Source organism: Heteronotia binoei, chromosome 5 (genome assembly GCF_032191835.1).
Source record: "Heteronotia binoei isolate CCM8104 ecotype False Entrance Well chromosome 5, APGP_CSIRO_Hbin_v1, whole genome shotgun sequence".
Taxonomy (NCBI): Eukaryota; Metazoa; Chordata; class Lepidosauria; order Squamata; family Gekkonidae; genus Heteronotia; species Heteronotia binoei.
In genome coordinates, this window is record NC_083227.1 from 5412068 (window position 1) to 5434930 (window position 22863).

General features: G+C 49.4%; 1 protein-coding gene across 1 annotated transcript; it reads left to right on the forward strand.

Annotated features, from left to right (window-relative positions):
* Window positions 1-1258: 1258 nt before the first annotated feature.
* Window positions 1259-18256, forward strand: LOC132572110 (oocyte zinc finger protein XlCOF6-like). The gene is made up of 6 exons (XM_060238908.1): window positions 1259-1318; window positions 7940-8441; window positions 8707-8821; window positions 12623-12693; window positions 12948-13074; window positions 16615-18256. Exons 2-6 carry the CDS (start codon window positions 8145-8147, stop codon window positions 18201-18203), a joined length of 2199 nt encoding a protein of 732 aa, XP_060094891.1. The 5' UTR covers window positions 1259-1318; window positions 7940-8144; the 3' UTR covers window positions 18204-18256.
* Window positions 18257-22863: the final 4607 nt, after the last annotated feature.

Sequence of the window (22863 nt, forward strand, 5' to 3'; positions counted from 1 at the left end):
TGAATGTACATGTTTTGGACATTTGGACTGGTTTCTATATATTTCTTAGTAAATTGGTCACTAGTTTGCATTTTTTGTTGTGTAATCCCCAGGTTGGGGCAGGGGATTCCCCGGTTTGGAGGCCTTCCCCCATTTCAGGGTCACCAGAAAGTGGGGGAGGAGAGATAAATGTCTGCTGATTCCCATAGGGCATAATGGATAATTGATCTACGGTTATCTGGGGCTCAGGGGGGCTGTTTTTTTGAGGCAGAAGCACCAAATTTTCAGCACAGCATCCAATGCCTCTCCTCAAAACACCCTCCTGGTTTCAAAACGATTGGAGCAGGGAGTCCAATTCTATGAGCTCCCAAAGAAGGTGCCCCTATCCTTCATTATTTCCGATGGAGGGAAGGCATTTAAAAGGTGTGCAGTCCCTTTAAATGTGACGGCCCAGCACTCCCTTTGGAGTTCAATGATCCTTGTCACACCCTTGCTCCTGGCTCAACCCCCAAGTCTCCTGGCTCCACCCCTAAAGTCCCCAGATATTTCTTGAATTGGACTTGGCAACCCTATGAGGGTCCTAGAGATCCAACTAATAAAAATCAGCAGAGTCACATATAGATTCTATCCGCAGGTTGTTTGCCATAGTAGGCGGGGACTTTTCCCCTGTGGCCCCAGGATCTCTCTGTAAATGTGACGTTTGAAGCTAATCTAACCCAGCAGCATCTCCCTGCCTGCCAGCTCCAGCCTCACAGAAGGGATGTGCTTTCTGTCCCACACAGGGGTAGATTTGAACACAGACCCAGATCCCCACAAAGTCCAGGGAAAAGGGACAGCAGCAGCCCTTCATCTGACTCAAAACCCTCCCTTGTATTTGCCCTCCAGGTGCCTCAGCCTGGATGATTCATTTAAAGCAAGGTTTTTAAATTCTAAACAAACTCTAGTGAGTCTTATATGTCCTTCTGAAGGGATTTCCCCCCCCTCCCCCGTTTTCCCGCCTAAATCTGTCTTGGAAGCACGGAGGGCGGGTAGTAAAGCCTCCTGCGCGCTGATTGGTTCTCTCTTCTTTTATCATCTCTCCCATTGGCGCTTGCCAGTGCCAGTTCTCCGTACCGGTTCAGTTCGGCTCGTCCTTCTAAACGCCTCCTCAGGGTGCAGAGGCCGGGATTTAGAAGGTCCTGCCTCCTCATTGGCTCCTGCTACTCTCAGCAAGAGCCCCCATTGGCTCCCTCCAGTGCCCGTCTTTCATAGACGTTGGGACTGGCCGGAGGGCGAGATGTCGAGTGCGAGTTTGTGCTGAAGGGGATTTCGTTTGGGACGGGTCTGTCCGGTGTCTGAGGTAATGTTTGAAGCCTGAAGTGAAAACGGAGCGTTTTATAATCTTTACAAATAACTCCATCTTGGAAAACACGCACGTGCTGCTCAGTATGAAGGCGCTGAAGGGAGACCCGCCTCCCGCCCAAGCCTTTTCAGTGCACGGGGGGCGTGGCTTAGAGACGCCCGCTTCCTGATTGGCTGCCTGCCTCCTCGGCCTCTCTCCGATTGGCCCTTCCTCGTGCCAGTCTTAGGGGGCAGCCGTCTGAAGTGAAAAGGGAGCGCAAACCGCCTGGAATTCGGATTCAAGCGAAGCGTTTACACCTGAGGGATTCGGATCCCAGCGAAGTGTTCATACCAGGGGTGGCCAAACTGGCTTAATGTAAAAGCCGCATAGAATAAACGTCAAATGTTGGAGAGCCGCACGACATGGACATCCGGTGTTTGAGGGCAGGCAGGCATTACAATAGATTGGAAAGGGAGAGAGAGGTGGAAAGGAAGCAACTTTAACTTCAAATGCATTTTTTCCAATCCGCCAACTGGCTTGGAGAAGTGATTTAAAGAGAGGGATGCCTTTTCCATACCCATACCCAGGGTAGCGGAGGCTTTGAGAGCCACACAATATGTGTGGAACAGCCACATGTGGCTCCCAAGACCTCTTCTTCCCCTGGCTGGGAACATTCGTGTGCACGATGCACATGAGCGATGAAATGACGTCACCCGGAAGCGACGTCATCAAAACGGTGGCGCCTGTGCGGGGCTGCTCTAGGTGCTTGCGGGAAAACTCTATGGTTCTCCCAGACGCTCTAGCTATTTGGGAGGCTAAAACCCTACGGCACCTATTGTACCATAGAGTTTTACCTCCCAAATGGCTAGAGCATCGGGGGGGAAACCATAGAATTTTCACGGTAACTCCTAGAGCGGCCGTGCCCCGGGGGGGGGGGAGTGTTGAAGTGCCATTTTGATGTCACTTCCGGGTGACGTCATGGTGCCAGCGATGCAGGGGGGATTCCGCGCCCGGACCGGGGGCTTGGCAGCCCTAGACTCCCAAGCCACATTTTGCCCACCCCTAGTTTATACGAAGGCCCTGAAGGAGAGGATCCTTCCACCCCTTCTGCCAGATTTGGGGGTACGTTTCAGGCTGTCTGGGTGGAAGTCCTTGTGCCCTCAGAAATGCAGTGTTGGATTCATCCCCTTCTCTCTAAATACAGTGGTGAGGGGGGAGAAACACTTTGCACATGTCTTGAGGCATTCTTTTGCACCTAGTTATTTCACAGACTACAAGCCCAAGCACAGGTTCAAGACCTCCTGTGTGATGGGCTGTGTTTGGAGAACCAAACAAAGGAGCCTAATTGCAATGCTGGCTGTATTCTCATAGGTAAAAGGAGAGGCATTCGGAGGTGTCCCAGCGGCGAACAGTATCCAATACCTTGCTTGCTGCACCCTGGTATCTTGTAGTCACCAATTAAGAAAAACATTCTAGGTCACTTTGGCAGACTGGATGGTTGGAAAACCGACTTGCAAACCAGTCGTAAAGAGTTCATCCTCATGAACGTCGTGAAGGAAGTACCTTCTCATCCCCTCCCTCCCCCCTATTGCTTAAGCTTTGTGTAGAGGACTCTGGTGCATCGTAAGTTTTCTGGATTGTTTGCACCCCCCCAAGCACCAGGAAGACAGAGCATAAAAACATAAGAGAAGCCATGTTGGATCAGGCCCATAACCCATCCAGTCCAACACTCTGCAGCCAAAATCCAGATGCCACCAGGAGGTCCACCAGTGGGGCCAGAACTCCAGAAGTCCCCTCCCACTGTTGCCCCCCAAGCACAAGAAGACAGAGCATCCCTGCCCCAGACATGACATAAGAGAAGCCATGTTGGATCAGGCAAGTGGCCCTCCAGTCAAACACTCTGTGTCACATAAGAGAAGCCCTGTTGGATCAGGCCAATGGCCCATCCAGTCCAACACTCTGTGTAATATAAGAACATAAGAGAAGCCCTGTTGGATCAGGCCAATGGCCCATCCAGTCCAACACTCTGTGTAACATAAGAACATAAGAGAAGCCATGTTGGATCAGCCAATGGACCATCCAGTCCAACACTCAGTGTCACATCAGAATATAAGAGAGGCCATGTTGGATCAGGCCAATGGCCCATCCAGTCCAACACTCTGTGTCACATAAGAACATAAGAGAAGCCCTGTTGGATCAGGCCAATGGCCCATCCAGTCCAACACTCTGTGTCACATAAGAACATAAGAGAAGCCATGTTGGATCAGCCAATGGACCATCCAGTCCAACACTCTGAGTCACATAAGAACATAAGAGAAGCCCTGTTGGATCAGGCCAATGGGCCATCCAGTCCAACACTCTGAGTCACATAAGAAAGCCATGTTGGATCAGGCCAATGGCCCATCCAGTCCAACACTCCGTGTCACATAAGAGAAGCCATGTTGGATCTGGCCAATGGCCCATCCAGTCCAACACTCCGTGTCACATAAGAGAAGCCATGTTGGATCTGGCCAATGGCCCATCCAGTCCAACACTCTGAGTCACATAAGAACATAAGAGAAGCCATGCTGGATCAGGCCAATGGCCCATCCAGTCCAACACTCTGAGTCACATAAGAACATAAGAGAGGCCATGTTGGATCAGGCCAATGGCCCATCCAGTCCAACACTCTGTGTCACATAAGAACATAAGAGAAGCCATGTTGGATCAGGCCAATGGCCCCTCCAGTCCAACACTCTGTGTCACATAAGATCATAAGAGAAGCCATGTTGGATCAGGCCAGTGGCCCATCCAGTCCAACACTCTGTGTCACATAACATAAGAGAAGCCATGTTGGATCAGGCCAGTGGCCCATCCAGTCCAACACTCTGAGTCACATAAGAACATAAGCCATGTTGGATCAGGCCAGTGGCCCATCCAGTCCAACACTCTGTGTCATATAAGAACATAAGAGAAGCCATGTTGGATCAGGCCAATGGCCCATCCAGTCCAACACTCTGAGTCACATAAGAACATAAGAGAAGCCACGTTGGATCAGGCCAATGGGCCATCCAGTCCAACACTCTGAGTCACATAAGAGAAGCCATGTTGGATCAGGCCATTGGCCCATCCAGTCCTACACTCTGTGTCACAAAGTGGCCAAAACTGACATGTCATCAGGAGGTCCATCAGTGGGGCCAGAACTCAAGAAGCCTCCCGGCAATGTTGCCCCCAAGCACGAAGAACACAGAGCATCCCTGCCCCCAGATGATCCTGTCATGATCCTAGGGCTTTATTAATTTTTAGAGTTTTATCTGTTTTATCTGTTTTAATTGTCTATTCCCTCACATGTTTAAATATTGCTTATTGTTATGTGGGATCTATTGTTGTAAGCCGCCCTGAGCCATTCGTGGGAAGGGCGGGATATAAATTCTAAATAAATAAATTAAATAAATAAATAAATAAATAAAATAAGGCCAAAGATCCTAGGACTAAGGCCTCAAGAAGGCCTGTGAGGCCTGGAGTAAAGTTCAGAGCAGGCCTGTGTCCCCTGACATCCCCTGAGCCCTGTGATTGGACGTTGGTGGAATTGGAGAGAAGGGAGGGCCAATCACCACTCAGGGGTCGGGGTCTGGGGAGAGAGCATATAAGGCCCCACAGGAGGGGGAGAGGGGAGACCTTCTTCTCCCGCTGGGAGCTGAGTGAGTTTCCAAGCTCAGCTCTTCATAGATCCTCAAGGTTTATAGGGTGGGTTACCCCACACTGTCCAGGCTGCGGACTAGCAGAGGAGAAGAGGAAGTCAGACCTCTCTGGGGTGAGTGCAGAGGGCCTGCTGTGATCGACAGAAGCCGGGGGAAGAGTTTATTTATATTCATTTACAAAATTCCGACCTCGCCTTTCCATGCATGCAAGAGCCGCTAGCGTGGCTAATAAAACGCGACTTCAGCCAGGCTGCGGCCTGTGACATCCTCTTCAGCTCAGTGGGGTCGCTCTGCAGAAGTGGGGTTTTTTGAGGATCGCATCGAAAATGTCCGCTTCTATAACATCCTCCCCCCTTCTCCGAACGAAATCCCGCTGAGCCTGCTCACTCTCCCATCCTGCGCGTACTGCTAGGATTCTGCCTTATTTCAACCTTCAAGACCAGTTTCATTCCTCAATTGTACCTGCTCTTGTAATTTCATATTTTTGATGACATCTTTGTTTTCTGTTCATTTATTTTGATATCTTCCCCCCCCCCCCCCACTCCCCAGTATACCAAGTTCTCTTAATTTAGACATCAGTATTAGTATTTCTCTTCCCTTTAAGGAATCTCCTAAACTTAAAGCAAGTTAAAAGCCCAGAGGGAGCATTTCTATCCCTCTGTGTTCTTGATCCAAATCTCAGCCTGTATTCCTTTCTCTCTAGATCTCAGTTGCTCCTGCAGACAGACACATTCCTGCCCCTTCCCCTCAGCTGGGTGTTTGAACAGAGCTGTGGCCTAAAAAAGGGGCCCCGTGGCACAGAGTGGTAAAGCTGCAGTACTGTGGTCTGAACTCTCTGCTCACGACCTGAGTTCGATTCCGGCGGAAGCTGGGTTTAGGTAGCCGGCCCAAAGTTAACTCAGCCTTCCATCCTTCCAAGGTCGGTCAAATGAGTCCCCAGCTTGCTGGGGGGGAAAGTGTAAAAGACTGGGGAAGGCAATGGCAAACCACCCCGTAAAAAGTCTGCCGTGAAAACGTTGTGAAAGCAACGTCACCCCAGAGTTGGAAACGACTGGTGCTCGCACAGGGGACCTTTCCTTTTTTTCTAGCCTAACACTTCAGGTCTATTGAAGAGATACATACAATGGTTAGGGGTCACCCTCTTATCATTTTGGGGCTCCAGTTTCCCTTAAGAGTTAGACCGGGGTGTCAAACACGCATTTTGGAGGCCAAGTCAGGCCCCCGGAGGGCTCCTATCAGGCCCCCAAGCAAGTGGTTGTCATCTGCTCCCTTCTGCATAACAGTTTGCTTTGCGAGGCTTGCTCAACTGCACAGGAGCTACAGAGCAAAGCCTCTCTTTTCTCCATTGGCTGAGGCTCCTCCCTTGGGGAGGAAGGGGGGGGAGGCAGAGCTAGTTTTTCCAGGCTTTCTCAACCACACAGCAGAGTTACTGATAGGGTTGCCAATCCCCAGGTGGCGGCAGGGGATCCCCCGGTTTGGAGGCCCTCCCCCCGCTTCAGGGTTGTCAGAAAGCGGGGGGAGGGGAGGGAAATGTCTGCTGGGAACTCTATTATTCCCTATGGAGATTTATTCCCATAGAAAATCACGGAGAATTGATCCACGGGTACCTGGGGGGGCTGTTTTTTGGGGTAGAGGCACCGAATTTTCAGTATAGCATCTAGTGCCTCTCCCCAAAATACCCCCCAAGTTTCAAAAAGATTGGACCAGGGAGTCCAATTCTATGAGCCCCAAAAGAAGGTACCCCTATCCATTATTTCCTGTGGAAGGAAGGAATTGAAAAGGTGTGCCGTCCCTTTAAATGTGATGGCCAGAACTCCCTTTGGAGTTCAATTATGCTTGTCACAGCCTTGATCTTGGCTCCACCCCTAATGTCTCCTGGCTCCACCCCCAAAGTTCCCAGATATTTCTTGAATTGGACTTGGCAACCCTAGTTACTGAGCCAAGCCTTTCTCAACCACACAGCAGAGTTACTGAGCCAAGACCAATGAGTGCTAATGTTTTAAGCATGTTTTAATTTTAAAAAAAAATGTTTGTCTGTGTTCTTTATAAAATGTATATATTTGTTGTTCAGCCGCACAGTCGAGTCCAACTCTTTGCGACCCCCACGGACAAAGTCACGCCAGGCCCTCCTGTCTGCTACCTAATCTTAAATAGGTGCATACATGGCCCAACACAGCTCGGCCCAACTCAACACGGCCCGGCCCAACAAGGTCTCATTTATGTTAGATCCGGCCCTCATAACAGATGAATTCAACACCCCTGAATTAGCCCCTCAGACAGACTGAACCAGTGTAATGAGAGGCTAAGCTTGTAACATCCATAAAGAGCCAAACAGAGACAGTTCACTTTCCCAAAGAACCAAGGAGGCAAGATGCAAAACAGCTTGGTATGTAATACAGCAAATGGATATTAAACTTGGTCTACAAACCACCAAAAGCACTTTTGTTCTGATCCCCCCGGGGAATTCTGGCTTGGTTTCCTGGTGCCATATTGAAGTGACACTGCCCCTGATAAAGGGATTTTGTTCTTAGGACTAAACTGGAAGGAACATGCTTGCAATAGTATTATTTGCTGTACATAGGATTGCTGCTGGCACAAGACCGGGTACATTTGGGGACTTCAAAAAAGGGTGTCATTCATTTCCATATTGGAACATCCCACTCTATTAATTGTTTCTTGACTTGCATGAGTACCTGGGACTTTGTTCTGTTTGACCTCCGAAGAAGGCCTTTGCAGGCTGAAATGCAACAGGTTATACATGTATCTTTCCTGTGCATTTGTCACTTCAAGGATTTTATGAGGCTTCATTTGGGCCCTTACAAGGTTTTTATATGATTGTAATGGACATGTGTACTTTTGTCTACAACTGTGGATGTTTTTAGCCTTTGGCTCTAAACTTCCTTTGGAGGTTTTTCCTTGTGACATGTCCCTGTCCGTCTCTCCTCCCCCCCCCCCCCAGGGAGAAGCCTCTCTTCATAGCCAAGGGACTAAAAGCGTCTTTCCAGTCGGAGTTGAGGTGTCCCAAGAGAAGAGGAAGGAAGTGGAGGAGAAGGAGCCAGAAAGACCAGGAACTGGCAAGACAGCAAGCAAAGGCCTCCATCCCACCCAAAGTGGGAGTGGGGTTGAATTCTGGTAGCCCAGTGCCAGAGATCCATTATCTGGTCATGGCGATCTCAGATGCACATTGTCGACTCTTCCGGCAATTCCAGTACCATGAGGCTGGTGGGCCTCGAGAGGTTTGCAGCCGGCTACATCAACTTTGCAGCCATTGGCTGGAGCCAGAGAGGAGCACCAAGAAACAAATCGTGGACCGGGTGGTCCTGGAGCAGTTCCTGACTCTGCTGCCCCAGGAAATGCAGTGCTGGGTGAGAGGGTGCAAGCCAGAGACCAGTTCCCAGGCGGTGGCCCTGGCCGAAGGTTTCCTCCTGAGCCAGGCAGAGGAGAAGAGGCAGGCAGAACAGGTGAGGGGGTTTCCTTCAGGTGTGACTAATTCAAGCCATGATATCTGGTCTTATCCTAAAGTTTCTCTGCCTGACATCTATCCAAGTGTTGATTATCCAAACGAGAGGCTCCTTCAGCAGCCTCTTCTACGAGAGAATTTCTTCTCCCTCCAGATAGCTCACTAGGGAGCGATGGAAGGGTTCAGGGTCTGGGAATCAGGCAGGACCCATTCCTTGGCCTCTTTCCCATCCCATCTCTTACCTTTCTCTTTCACTGCCGTTTCAGATGCGGGCACCATCCAGGAAGACAGAGACTTCCTTCGCTGAGGCTGAACGGACTTCCTTGGAGGAGGCATGGAGGGCGCAAGCCCAGGAGAGTACCCAAGATGCCGTCTCCGGTGGTAAGGGCTCCTTTTGCCTGGATACGATTGGGATGTCTGGGTTTGGGGCCAAATGTGATGGTAGGTGTCTTGTGGTGTCATTTTCAACTCTCTCTCCCCACCAATACAAGAGCCCAGCCAACTAAAAAATGGGATTTTTGGGCTTTTGGTCTGATCATATGACCATATGAAGCTGCCTTCTACTGAATCAGACCCTCGGTCCATCAAAGTCAGTATTGTCTACGCAGACTGGCAGCAGCTCTCCAGGGTGTCCAGCTGAGGTTTTTCACACCTACTTGCCTGGACCCTTTTTAGTTGGAGATGCCGGGGATTGAACCTGGAACTTTCTGCTTACCAAGCAGAGGCTCTACCACTGAGCCATCATCCCTCCCTTGACCAGCAGTGGCTCTCCAGGGTCTCAAGCGGAGGTTTTTCATGCCTACTTGCCTGGACCCTTTTTAGTGGGAGATGCCGGGGATTGAACCTGGAACCTTCTGCTTACCAAGCAGATGCTCTACCACTGAGCAACCGTCCCTCCCCTATCCAGCAGGGATGATGTAACCTTTAGAGCTCTAGAATTCGCAGGGCATGTCAAGTCTCACAGAAGCCTGAAAGATGTAGGCAGCATTTATCACCCCCAGGCAGGGCTTTTTGTTTATTTTAGCAGGAATGCACAGGAACACAGTTCCGGCTGGCTTGGCATCAGGGGGTGTGGCCTAATATGCAAATGATTTCCTTCTGTGCTCTTTCTACAGAAAAAGGCCTGCCCCCCCCCCCGGGCTTGTGAGTGCTTCCCTTCTGCTTCTCCCAGAATTTAATAAAAAAGTATGAAATAATGTGTTGTGCAGGTCCTGGGCTAGGGGTTCTGCTGCCCCACGCACCCCCAGGATGCTAACCGCACGCAGTTTGCGCATGTGGCATGATGACGTCAAAGTGACATCATCACTTAGCCCACCCCTCACCCAGCCCTCTGCCTTTTCAGAGGGAGCTGACTGGACAGTGGCCATGAGCGTGGGCGGCTGCCGTCCAACCAGCTCCCTCTGAAGTGAACTCCCTCTGCGTGAGCAGGGCAGGGGGGGCGCACACTCCCGACCCTGTGGTGAAGTGGTGCCCCAAACAGCTGCGTACCTCGCCGACTCCCACGCGCCAGCCTGCCTCTGCCTTCCGGTCCTGGTATTCCAAGGAGGTCTCCCGTCCAAGTACTTGCCCGAGTTGAGCCTTGCTTGGCTTCTGAGATCTCACAAGATTGGGCTTGTCTGGGCTATCCAGGTCAGGGCGAGGTTAGGAAAGGTTTTGATAGGCTATTTTGACTTACTTGCAATACTGTTTTCGCACACTGTGGCCAGTGTGGTCAAAGAGCAAGACGATTGTCCTGAACTTTTCAGTGTTTGTTTATGCATGGGTGATAGGCTCTTTGTGTGAAGGACATTCAGGGATAATTCATGAGCTGTACAAAGGAGTGCTGGAGTGGGTGTTTGTGTGTGGTGCCCATGCCCTGTGAGTCAACCAGACTTAGATTTCTTTTGTTTTTTGAGCTGCCAACACAGGACTTTCCCATTCTTGTCTCTTATATATCCTTGACAGGAAGGCCTAGTAGAAAGAAGAAAAGGAGAAAGATGAGACTGGAGTTATACCTTGCCCTTCACTCAGAGCCAGTTTCGTGTAGTGGATAAGTGTGAGGACTCCTGTCTGGGAGAACCGGGTTTCATTCCCCACTCCTCCACTTGCACCTGCTGCAATGGCCTTGGGTCAGCCATAGCTCTCTTATCTGGGAGAACCAGGTTTGATTCCCCACTCCTCCACTTGCAGCTGCTGGAATGGCCTTGGGTCAGCCATAACTCTCTTATCTGGGAGAACCGGGTTTGAGTCTCCACTCCTCCACTTGCACCTGTTGGAGTGGCCTTGGGTCAGCCGTAGCTCTCTTATCTGGGAGAACCGGGTTTGAGTCCCCACTCCTTCACTTGCACTTGCTGGAGTGGCCTTGGGTCAGCCATAGCTGTCTTATCTGGGAGAACCGGGTTTGAGTCCCCACTCCTCCACTTGCACCTGTTGGAGTGGCCTTGGGTCAGCCATAGCTGTCTTATCTGGGAGAACCGGGTTTGAGTCCCCACTCCTCCACTTGCACCTGCTGGAGTGGCCTTGAGTCAGCCATAGCTGTCTTATCTGGGAGAACCGGGTTTGAGTCCCCACTCCTCCACTTGCACCTGCTGGAGTGGCCTTGGGTCAGCCATAGCTGTCTTATCTGGGAGAACCGGGTTTGAGTCCCCACTCCTCCACTTGCACCTGTTGGAGTGGCCTTGGGTCAGCCATAGCGCTCTCATCTGGGAGAACCGGGTTTGAGTCCCCACTCCTTCACTTGCACTTGCTGGAATGGCCTTGGGTCCGTCATAGCTCTGGCAGAGGTTATTTTTGAAAGAGCAGCTGCTGTGAGAGCCCTCTCAGCCCCACCCACCGCACAGGGCATCTGTTGTCGGGGAGGAAGGGAAAGGAGATTGTAGGCCGCTCTGAGATTCTGTCCTTGAAAGGGCAGCTGCTGTGAGAGCCCTCTCAGCCCCACCCACCTCACAGGGAGTCTGTCGTGGGGGAGGAAGGGAAAGGAGATTGTAGGCCACTCTGAGCCTCTGTCCTTAAAAGGGCAGCTGCTGGGAGAGCCCTCTCAGCCCCACCCACCTCACAGGGAGTCTGTTGTGGGGGAGGAAGGGAAAGGAGATTGTAGGCTGCTCTGAGATTCTGTCCTTGAAAGGGCAGCTGCTGTGAGAGCCCTCTCAGCCCCACCCACCTCACAGGGAGTCTGTCGTGGGGGAGGAAGGGAAAGGAGATTGTAGGCCACTCTGAGCCTGTCCTCGAAAGGGCAGCTGCTGTGAGAGCCCTCTCTGCCCCACCCACCTCACAGGGTGTCTGTCGTGGGGGAGGAAGGGAAAGGAGATCGAAGGCCGCTCTGTGACTCTTCGGAGTGGAGGGCGGGATATAAATCCAATATCATCATCTTCTTCTTCATAGCCTCAGAGTGGCTTACAGTCTCCGTCCCCTCCCCACAACAGACACCCTGTGAAGTATGTGGGGCTGACAGAGCCCTTTCGAGAACTGCTTGTGAGAAAGCAGCTCTTTCAAGAACTGTGACTGACCCAGGCTCACTCAGCAGCTGCAGGTGGAGGAGTGGGAGAATGAACCCTGGTTCTCCCAGATGAAGGTCCACGCCCTTAACCACAACACCAAACTGGCTCCCAAATGGAACAGGAAGTCACGAAGTGTCACGTGGCATCATTTCTACAGCTTTCTTCCTCCTCCCCCCCCCCAAAAAAAACCCCCCACAAGGCCCCAGCTGGCAGGAGAATGGGATTCTGGGCTTTTGGCTTGATCCACCAGGGATGCTGTAACCTTCGGAGCTCCAGAGTTCACAAGGAACATTTCAGTTCTCACAGAAGCCGGAAATATTTTGGCAGCATTTATCACTCCAAGGTTCATGAGTGCTCCTCCAGTAATTTAGCAAAAAAGTATGAAAGAAATGTGTGGTTTTTCTTATTTGATTTTTAACATTATTATTATACAATGAAATGGGTACCGGGTTGGGGCGGGGAGAATGTGTTGATGTACACAGGGCAAGTTTTCAAACTCCTGGGAAGGTGTTGCAAACAAGCAAATGGAATAGGAAGTCATGATATGTTCTTATGGAACACTGGCTTGCCTACAGCTTACACTTCTCCCTTGGTGGGATTATAAACATCCACTTTAACAATGGTCTGGAAATGATCCTGCCGTGTAGGCCAAGCCAGTGTTTCATAAGAACATAAGCCCTCCCTCCCTCCCTTCTCTTACTAACAGGCAGTGAAGAAATGCTGTTCAGCCGTAGTCTTTTCGGAGGTGTGGAAACAGCTGCTTTACCTCCAGTCCAGGTAGGGGAGATGAACTGGGGACAGCCTATGTCCCCTTCCTTTTTTTGGAAGGGGGGCGCTTTTGCTCTTGCAGTTTCTACAAAGTGTCCAGGGGAGATAGGCCCTCAACACCGCTCCCTTTACCCATGTCAAGCCATACATCTTGTCCCATCCCAGACTACTCCAATTTATTGTTAATAATAATAATACACCCTCCCAGTGTGCGGTTTCTGCCTGGCATGATCTCTGATGAGGGCATCTGCTTTTTCTTTCAGTGTCCCTTTTCCTTGGAGGAGGTGTCTGTCTCTTTCACCGCAGAAGAATGGGCCCTGTTGGATCTGGACCAGAGAACTCTCTGCACAGATGTCACGCTGGAGATCTATGAGAATGTCATCTCTCTGGGTAAGGATCTTTCACAAGTCCCAAAGGTGTGAATTGCTACCCATGCGATGATGCATGAATCGAACTATTGAACAGCAGTGCACTCTTCTGAGGCCTTTCTGGCGAGTTACGCAGCGGCAACTGAGGCCACTGTTGTGGCCATCACCCAAGCCTGAGAAGGAGTCCTGACCTGAGGCAAAGGTGGGGATGAGAGACCCTCAAAAAGATTCTGGAAGGGGCCAGATCCTCATTTCTCTGTTGCTAAAATTTACAGCTTACACTTCCCCCTGGATGGGATTATAAACATCCACTTTAACAATGGTCTGGAAATGATCCTGTCATGTAGGCAAGCCAGTGTTTCATAAGAACATAAGAGAAGCCATGTCAGATCAGGCCAATGGCCCATCCAGTCCAACACTCTGTGTCACATAAGAACATGAGAGAAGCCATGTCGGATCGGGCCAATGGCCTATCCAGTCCAACACTCTGTTTCACATAAGAACATAAGAGAAGCCATGTCGGATCAGGCCAATGGCCCATCCAGCCCAACACTCTGAGTCACATAAGGACATAAGAGAAGCCATGTTGGATCAGGCCAATGGCCCATCCAGTCCAACACTCTGTGTCACATAAGAACACGAGAGAAGCCATGTCGGATCAGGCCAATGGCCCATCCAGTCCAACACTCTGTGTCACATAAGAACATAAGAGAAGCCATGTTGGATCAGGCCAATGGCCCATCCAGTCCAACACTCTGTGTCACGTAAGAACACGAGAGAACCCATGTCGGATCAGGCCAATGGCCCATCCAGTCCAACACTCTGTGTCACATAAGAACACGAGAGAATCCATGTCGGATCAGGCCAATGGCCCATCCAGTCCAACACTCTGTGTCACATAAGAACACGAGAGAACCCATGTCGGATCAGGCCAATGGCCCATCCAGTCCAACACACTGTGTCACATAAGAACACGAGAGAAGCCATGTCGGATCAGGCCAATGGCCCATCCAGTCCAACACTCTGTGTCACATAAGAACACGAGAGAAGCCATGTCGGATCAGGCCAATGGCCCATCCAGTCCAACACTCTGTGTCACATAAGAACATGAGAGAAGCCATGTCAGATCAGGCCAATGGCCCATCCAGTCCAACACTCTGTGTCACGTAAGAACATAAGAGAAGCCATGTTGGATCAGGCCAATGGCCCATCCAGTCCAACACTCTGTGTCACGTAAGAACACGAGAGAACCCATGTCGGATCAGGCCAATGGCCCATCCAGTCCAACACTCTGTGTCACATAAGAACACGAGAGAACCCATGTCGGATCAGGCCAATGGCCCATCCAGTCCAACACTCTGTGTCACATAAGAACACGAGAGAAGCCATGTTGGATTAGGCCAAAGGCCCATCCAGTCCAACACTCTGTGTCACATAAGAACACGAGAGAAGCCATGTTGGATCAGGCCAATGGCCCATCCAGTCCAAACTTTGTGTCACACAGCGACCCAGAAAACCAGGCGTTGTCGAGAAGTGCATCAGCGGGGCCAGGACATTCGAAGCCCTCCCACTGTGTCCCTCCCCCCCAACACCAAGAATACAGAGCATCAGTGCCCCAGACAGAGAGTTCTGCAGCAGCTTCTGCAGTTCAGCAGCAGAAAAACGTGAAAAGCTAACTGTTCTGGCTAATACATGAATTACTTGGTATTAGAGGACACCTCATGTTGCAACGTACGTGTCCCAGCTGCAGCCCAATTTAGTCTGCATAGAACAATTCATCACAATGGAGCATGAAAATATCAAAGCGCGCTAGCCTAGCATGAGAATAAATTTCACACCGTTTCCCAATGGTCTCGAAAAGTATTCTAAGGTATCTCCAGGGTCATCCGGTCCAACCCTCTGCACAATGCAGGAACCTCACTGATACCTTTCCCCACACATCCCCAGTGAGCCCTGCTGCGTGCCCAGAAGATAGGGGGAACCTCCAGGATCCCTTGCCAAACTGGACTTGACAAAAATTACTCCCTGACCCCAAGGTCAGCATTTCCCTGGGTGTGCAAGAAGGGGCCACGAGAACTAAGCACGGATGCAGCCCTTCCTGCCTTCCTTCTCATGCTCTGAATCAGCATTGCTGTCAGATGGCCATCCAGCCTCTGCTTAAAGCACCTCTGAAAAAGGAGCCCACCACCTCCTGAGGAAGCCTGTTCCACGGAGAAAGCGCTGCGACTGTCAGGAAGTTTTCCCTAATGTTAAGTTGAGCACTCTTGATTTAATTTTAACCCCTTGGTTCTGGTCTGACCTTTTGGGGGAACAGAAAACGACTCCTTACCATCCTCTATATCAGTGGCTCCCACCCTTTTTTGGCAGCAGGGACCAGTTTTGTGGGAGACAGTTTTACCACAGACCGATGGAGGGGGGCCACTGCTGGGGTTTTTGCCACCCCAGGCTGCCCCCCATGGGAGTCTTTAAATGGAGGGGGGAGACGGGGGCTGTTTCTGCTGCCTCCCCGCTAGGTAGCCAGGTGGCAGAAGGCCAGTCTGCCTCCCCCTCCCATTTAAAGCAGTGCTGCCCCTTCCACCGGCCTGAGACCCGGGCAGACGAAAGAGGCAGTGAGTGTCGTAGCTTCAGAGCAAGGTTGCACTGCCTCTTTTGTCTGCCCAGGTCCCAGGTGGGCAGAAGGGGCAGCAGGGCTGCTTTGCCCCACTCCGCGGCCCCATTGCTAGCAGGCCAGGGACTGGTACTGGTCCGCGGCCCGGTGGTTGGGGACCCCTGCTCTATATGACAGCCCCTCAGGTACTTAAAGATGGTGATCCTATCACCTCTCAGTCATCTCCTCTCCATGCTAAGCATACTGAGCTCCTTCAGTCTGTCCTCATAGGTCTCCAGACCCCTCATCATCTTCCTTGCCCTCCTTTGGACAAGTTCCAGCATGTCTATATCCTTCTTAAATTGTGGTGCCCAAAACAACTCTACGTGAGGTCTAACCAGAGTTACAGAGAGTTCAGGGTGGGGGTTTTTAAGAAGTCACGGCTCTCAGGCAACTTAGGTATTCTAGGAATTTGGCATTGGAGGGTCAGGAGCTTCTGAATAAGAGCTCAGCTGTGGCTCTCAAGGCGATGAGGTATCCTTACATACGAGATATTCTGGGGAAAGGCGGAAGAGAAGTGGTTAAGATCAGGCAAGCTGGAAGAGGCCAAAGGGCCATGTCCTCTCCTCCAGTTTCGTGTAGTGGTTAAGTGTGCGGATTCTTATATGGGAGAACCGGGTTTGATTCCCCACTCCTCCACTTGCACCTGCTGGAATGGCCTTGGGTTAGCCATAGCTATCACAGGAGTTGTCCTTGAAAGGGCAGCTTCCGTCAGAGCTCTCTCAGCCCCACCCACCTCACAGGGTGTCTGTTGTGGGGGAGGAAGATAAAGGAGATTGTGAGCTGCTCTGAGACTCTGAGATTCAGAGTGGAGGGCGGGATATAAATCCGATATCTTCTTCCTGCAGTCATGTACGTGGCTTTGGACTTTACCTGCCCTCCCAGATGTTAATGGGATCTCTCTTTTTATTCCAGCAGAGGATGTACAGAAGAATCATGAGGGACAAGCACTTTATCAGCCATTGCCAGGTAGAGTTAAAAATGAAGACTTAAAACAAAACATCTGGATCCAGGCAAGTACATCCAATCAATGTGAAAAGTATTTAAAAAATAGATGGCAGCTCCTTCTGCACCACAGAATACACAGAAGGGCAAAACTGCTCAAATGTCAAGTATGTGGAAAGAGATTCAGTCAAAGTAGCGATCTTCAACGGCACCAAAGAACCCACACAGGGGGAAAACCTTTTGAATGCTCTGAGCGTGGAAAGAGATTCAGTCAAAGTAGTGATCTTCAACAGCACCAAAGAACCCGCACTGGGGGAAACCCTTTTGAATGCTCTGAGCGTGGAAAGAGATTCAGTCAAAGTAGCGATCTTCAACGGCACCAAAGAACTCGCACTAGGGGAAAATCTTTTGAATGCTCTGAGCGTGGAAAGAGATTCAGTCAAAGTAGTGATCTTCAACGGCACCAAAGAACTCGCACTAGGGGAAAATCTTTTGAATGCTCTGAGTGTGGAAAGAGATTCAGTCGGAGTGGCAGTCTTCAACGTCATCATAGAACTCACACAGGGGAGAAACCTTTTGAATGCTCAGAGTGTGGAAAGAGATTCAGTGGGAGTGGCAGTCTTCGACGTCATCATAGAACTCACACAGGGGAGAAACCTTTTGAATGCTCAGAGTGTGGAAAGAGATTCAGTGGGAGTGGCAGTCTTCAACGTCATCATAGAACTCACACAGGGGAGAAACCTTTTGAATGCTCAGAGTGTGGAAAGAGATTCAGTTACAGCAGCAATCTTCATGAGCATCAAAAAACCCACACAGGGGAGAAGCCTTTTGAATGCTTTGAGTGTGGAAAGAGATTCAGAACATGCAGCAATCTTCAACGGCACCAAATGACCCACACAGGGAAGAAACGTTTTGAATGCTCTGAGTGTGGAAAGAGATTCAGTTACAGCAGCAATCTTCATGAGCATCAAAAAACCCACACAGGGGAGAAGCCTTTTGAATGCTCGGAATGTGGAAAGAGATTCAGAACATGCGGCAATCTTCAACGGCACCAAATGACCCACACAGGGAAGAAACGTTTTGAATGCTCTGAGTGTGGAAAGAGATTCAGTACGCGTAACAATCTTCAGCAGCACCAAAGAACCTACACAGGGGAGAAACCTTTTGAATGTTCTGAGTGTGGAAAGAGATTCAGTCAGAGTGGCAAACTTCAAATTCACCAAAGAACCCACACAGGGGAAAAACCTTTTGAATGCTCTGAGTGTGGAAAGAGATTCAGTCATAGTAGCTATCTTCATCGGCACCAAAGAACCCATACCGGGGAAAAACCTTTTGAATGTTCTGAGTGTGGAAAGAGATTCAGTCAGAGTGCAAATCTTCAACGGCACCAACGAACCCACACTGGAGAAAAACCTTTTGAATGCTCTGAGTGTAGAAAGAGATTCAGTCGGAGTGGCACTCTTCAATGGCATCAAAAAACCCGCACAGGGGAGAAACCTCATGAATGTTCAGAGTGTGGAAAGAGATTCAGTCAAAGTGGCACTCTTCAACAGCACTAAAGAACCCACACAGGGGAGAAACCTTTTGAATGCTCACAGTGTGGAAAGAGATTGGCCATCTTCAGCAGCATCTAAAAAACACACTCAAGGTGAAACCAAGTTACTGCTTAATCTGTTAAAATAGTTTTTCTTTTATTTCACATCTAAAAGACGACTACAAACCATTTAAAGCATCGATGCTATATAAACTCTTGTAGAAAGCTTGAATCTACACAGGAACCTTATCTAACTAGGAAGAAATGTTCCATGTTCAGACTACTGAAGGATCTTTGGCCATGATTGAAACCTTCAAATACATCCCACCACCCCACATGGTGTTATAAGGGGCACCACACTCCCCCCCCCCCGGCAGTTGGGCAACCCTCAATTAAGGATTTCTTTATCAACCAGAGAAAAGAGGGGTCATAGCACATGAAAGATCATTCTTTGTTTCAGTTAAAGCAGTGCGGTTTTGTTGTTTTTATTGTAGAAGTTTTTAGTGAGTTGAGCTTTATTAAATTCATTGAAGATTGGCGTGGCGTGTCTTTTTCAATGCTTTTTCATGCTTGCTTCACTCCCTTCTCCCACGCCCTTGGAGTGGCTGGCAGTCTGCAAATTGGGATAATTATCCACCATTTGTTTTTATTGTGTATTTCTATTTTGTTCTTTGTTTGAATTAGGAGATGTCTTTAATGCGGTTGTGCATCACCTAGAGCCCTGAGGTTTATAATCTAGTAAATAATAGTAATAATTGTCTATAAAGTTCTTTTTTTAAAAAAAACCCTGTTCCAAACATATGAGACTCACACATGATGTTCATGAATGAACCCAGCCCAGTTTGCCCCCATTCATGGTGGATCCTGTTAAGTCCAAGAGTGTTGAGTTATGAGGTGGTGGATTTGGGTTGAAATCTACAGTAGGCCTAGAAGCTGTTTGGATGTCCTTTAGCCTGTCACATTTTCTGGCTAGCAGAGCTTACTTACTTTACTTTCCAGAGCTCCTGGGGTCAAGTGATCTTGAGCAATGACTAAAAGAATAAGACATTATTTAGTAAGGGAACATATATTTGGCAGAAATTTGGTCACCAAGTAGGTTGTGTTCTGGTTCCTGGTGTGAGATCCCAGTGGCTCAAGGCTCTACTCGGCTTTTTTTAAAAAATCCTTTTTCCTTTTACGCTCCTATTGAAGGGGATATATCTTCTTTCTTTGCTTCATTTCTCTGCTGTTCCTATTTACATTTACTGAGGTATGGAAGTTTTTAATCTTATCTGATCCAGAGGAGTTAGCCATATTAGTCTGTTGCTGTAAAACGGTCGAGAGTCCAGTAACGCCTTTAAGACTAACAGATTTTATAGTCGCATAACACGGTTGTGTTTCTCGAAAGCTTATCTGCATCGCTTTAACCTCAACTCCATCTTCCTATTTACCTCCCTTGCTGGTTTATCTCTTTTAATCCCTATTTATGTTTCATTTCAATTAGTTCGTTTTTATTCCGGTCCTATACTGTTTCATTCAGTTAACCGATTACAGTGAATCTTAAAGGACTGTAGCTTCCGTTCCAATAGTGGGCAGAGCTCCGGTTTCTAGCATGATACAGCAGAGGCAGGAGGACAGTGCACTGCTGATGGAGCTTCTGCTTTACTTTATTTCTATCCTTTCTCTATCAAGCTGCTATGGTGGATTATATTTTCTTTTCTTCTCTTCGTTCTCCCTCTCCCACTATTTCATATTTTCCTTTCCTGAAGGACCTCCCGGCACCTTCTCTTCACGTTTCCTTCTCTCTAGGGCCAGTTTGGTGCAACAGTTGAGAGCGGCAGACTCTAATCTGGAAAAAGGGTTTTGATTTCTCCACATGAAGCCAGCTGGGTGACCTTGGGTCAGTCACAGTACTCTCGGAACTCTCTCAGGTCTGCCTACCCCACAGGAAAGAGCAAGGGACGGTGATTGTAAGCCGCTCTTCAGTCTGTGAAGAGCAGGGAATAAAAAACCAGCTCTTCTTCCTTTTTGTGCTGGTCTGAAGCAGCAGGGCACCGTGTGAGTCCCGTGGCACCTTTAAGACCAACAAAGTGTTATTCTGGTTATAAGCTTTTGTGTGCAAGCAAACTTCTGAAGTGTGTTTGCACACTTAAGCTTAAACCCATAATAGAACAATTTTCAAGGGGCCACTGGACCCAACTGTTGCTGCACTGCACACTTGTCTTCCCTCAAAATCAGTTCCGAAGCTCCAGCTGGGTTCTGCCCCGGCTCGAGGTTGACTCAGCCTTCCATCCTTCCGAGATCGGTCAAAGGAATCCCAGCTTGCTGGGGGGAAAGCGTAGAGGACTGGGGAAGGCAATGGCAAACCACCCCGTAAAAAAGTCTGCCGTGAAAACGTTACGAAAACAACGTCACCCCAGAGTCGAAAACGACTGGTGCTTGCACAGGGGGCTACCATTACCTTTAGCAGAGAGATAAATTTTATAAAGAACACACACACAAAATATATATTTTAAAAACTTAAAACATGCTTAAAACGTTAGCACTTGTTGGTCTTAAAGATGCTTTCTTTGTATTTCTCCCAGGGGATCCAGGGAACTGGCAAAGGAAGCTCTGGCTCTTTCTTTCCTTCCCTAGGGCAGCGTTCCCCGACCTTTTTGGCACCAAGGACCAGTTTGTGGAAAACAATTTTTCCATGGACCGTTTGGGGGGGGGGGCAATAGTTTCGGGATGATACAATTGTGCACTTTATTTCTATTAGTTTGGTGTGGTTAAGTGCACTGACTCTTATCTAGAAGAACGCGGTTTGATTCCCCACTCCTCCACTTGTAGCTGCTGGAATGGCCTTGGGTCAGCCAGAGCTCTCTTATCTGGGGGGAGCGAGTTTGATTTCCCACTCCTCCACTTGCATCTGCTGGAATGGCCTTGGGTCAGCCATAGCTCTCTTTCCTTGCAGAACTGAGTTGGATTCCCCACTCCTCCACTTGCAGCTGTTGGAATGGCCTTGGGTCAGCCCATAGCTCTCTTATCTGGGAGAATCGGGTTTGATTCCCCACTGCTCCACTTGCACCTGCTGGCATGGCCGTGGGTCAGCCATAGCTCTCATAGGAGTTGTCCTTTAAAGGGCAGCTTCTGTGGGAGCTCTCTCAGCCCCATCGACCTCATAGAGTGTGGGAGAGGAACGTAAAGGAGATTGTGAGCTGCTCTGAGACTGAAATTCTGATAAAAATGCAATGTCTTCTTATTGGTATTACTGCATTGTAATATAATGAAATAATTATACAAGCCCGGTTGCTAACAGGCCACGGCCCGGTTCTGGTCCACAGCCCGGGGGTTGGGGTGTTGATGCGCCTGTGCTTAGTGAGGGTGGTCTTTAGTGACGCAAAGAATGAAGGCTTGCACACAACAGTGATAAAACCACTATATACAATTTATTTACACCTCCACTCTCCAAACCGACAGAATGCTCCGCTGCAACTCCACCATACATATCCCACACCTAGTAAAGTGTCTTTGTACCTTTATACACATCATCCACCCAGGAAACCAATCAGCTTGCTGCTGAGTCATGCCGACATTGTCCAGGCTGATGCAATCTGGCAACCAGCCACCTTCTGTCACTTAGATGATCTACCTGGCAGTTCTGTTACTTTCACTTTCCAGCATGTGCATAGAAACTGAGTGGCTTTGATTATAATCGACATGGGGACCACTGTCCTAGTGGACGGGGGGGGGGGGCGGGGGGAGCCTTAGCCAATAGAAGGAAGAGAGGCTTGTCTCAGTAGCTCTGCTTTGCAATTGAGAGCCTGGCAAAGCACGCTGTGATGCAGAAGGAAGCAAGAGAGAGGGAGAAGAAAGCAGATGACAGCCAGTTGCTCGGGGGCCTGATAGGAGCTCTCCGGGGGCCTCCGAACTGCATGTTTGACACGCCTGGCTTAAAGGATCCACACTGACTCTTGTGTTCCCATCACTGAGACATACAGTGCCGATTTTCAGTGCATACCAAAGCCAGATGGTGTCTCCTGGGCTTTCTTTCAAAAGAGGGCCATCTGAATGGAGTTCTGAGTGCGTTGTGCAGCTGTTCATTTGTGCAGCATTAAAGAAAGAAAAATCTGGTGATAATTCCTCTGTTCTTTGTTGTTCCCCCACCTATCCTCAACCTCTTTTCCAAGGAGAAACACATCTGTGTCCCTGCAGGTTCCTATGTTGTACTCACAAACTCTTGCTATCCATCTCTGCTCATACCTCTTGCCCTTAGTCTGTCCTTGGGGCTGCCATATTGTACCTCTGCCTCTCAGGGCTGTCACACTGGCCAAAAACCCAAAAAAACAAGTGCCATCAGGAGGTCCACCAGTGCAGCCAGGACACTAGAAACCTTCCCACTGTTGCCCCACCCCCCACCAAGCACCAAGAATTCAGAGCATCGTTGCCCCAGGCAGAGAGTTCTATCTATATACTGTATCTAATACCCAACTAATGGATTTCTGCTCCAGATGTTTATCCAATCCTCTTGAAGCTGTCTATGCTTGTAGCCGCCACCACCACCTGTGGCAGTGAATTCCACGTGTTAATCACCCTTTGGGTGAAGAAGGACTTCCTTTTATCTGATCTAGCCCAACAGCTCAGCACTTTCACTTCAATGGCTTACCTCATTTCTCCATGGTTGGGGACAACTGACATGGGAGTTTGTGGAGTTGCCCTTCAGT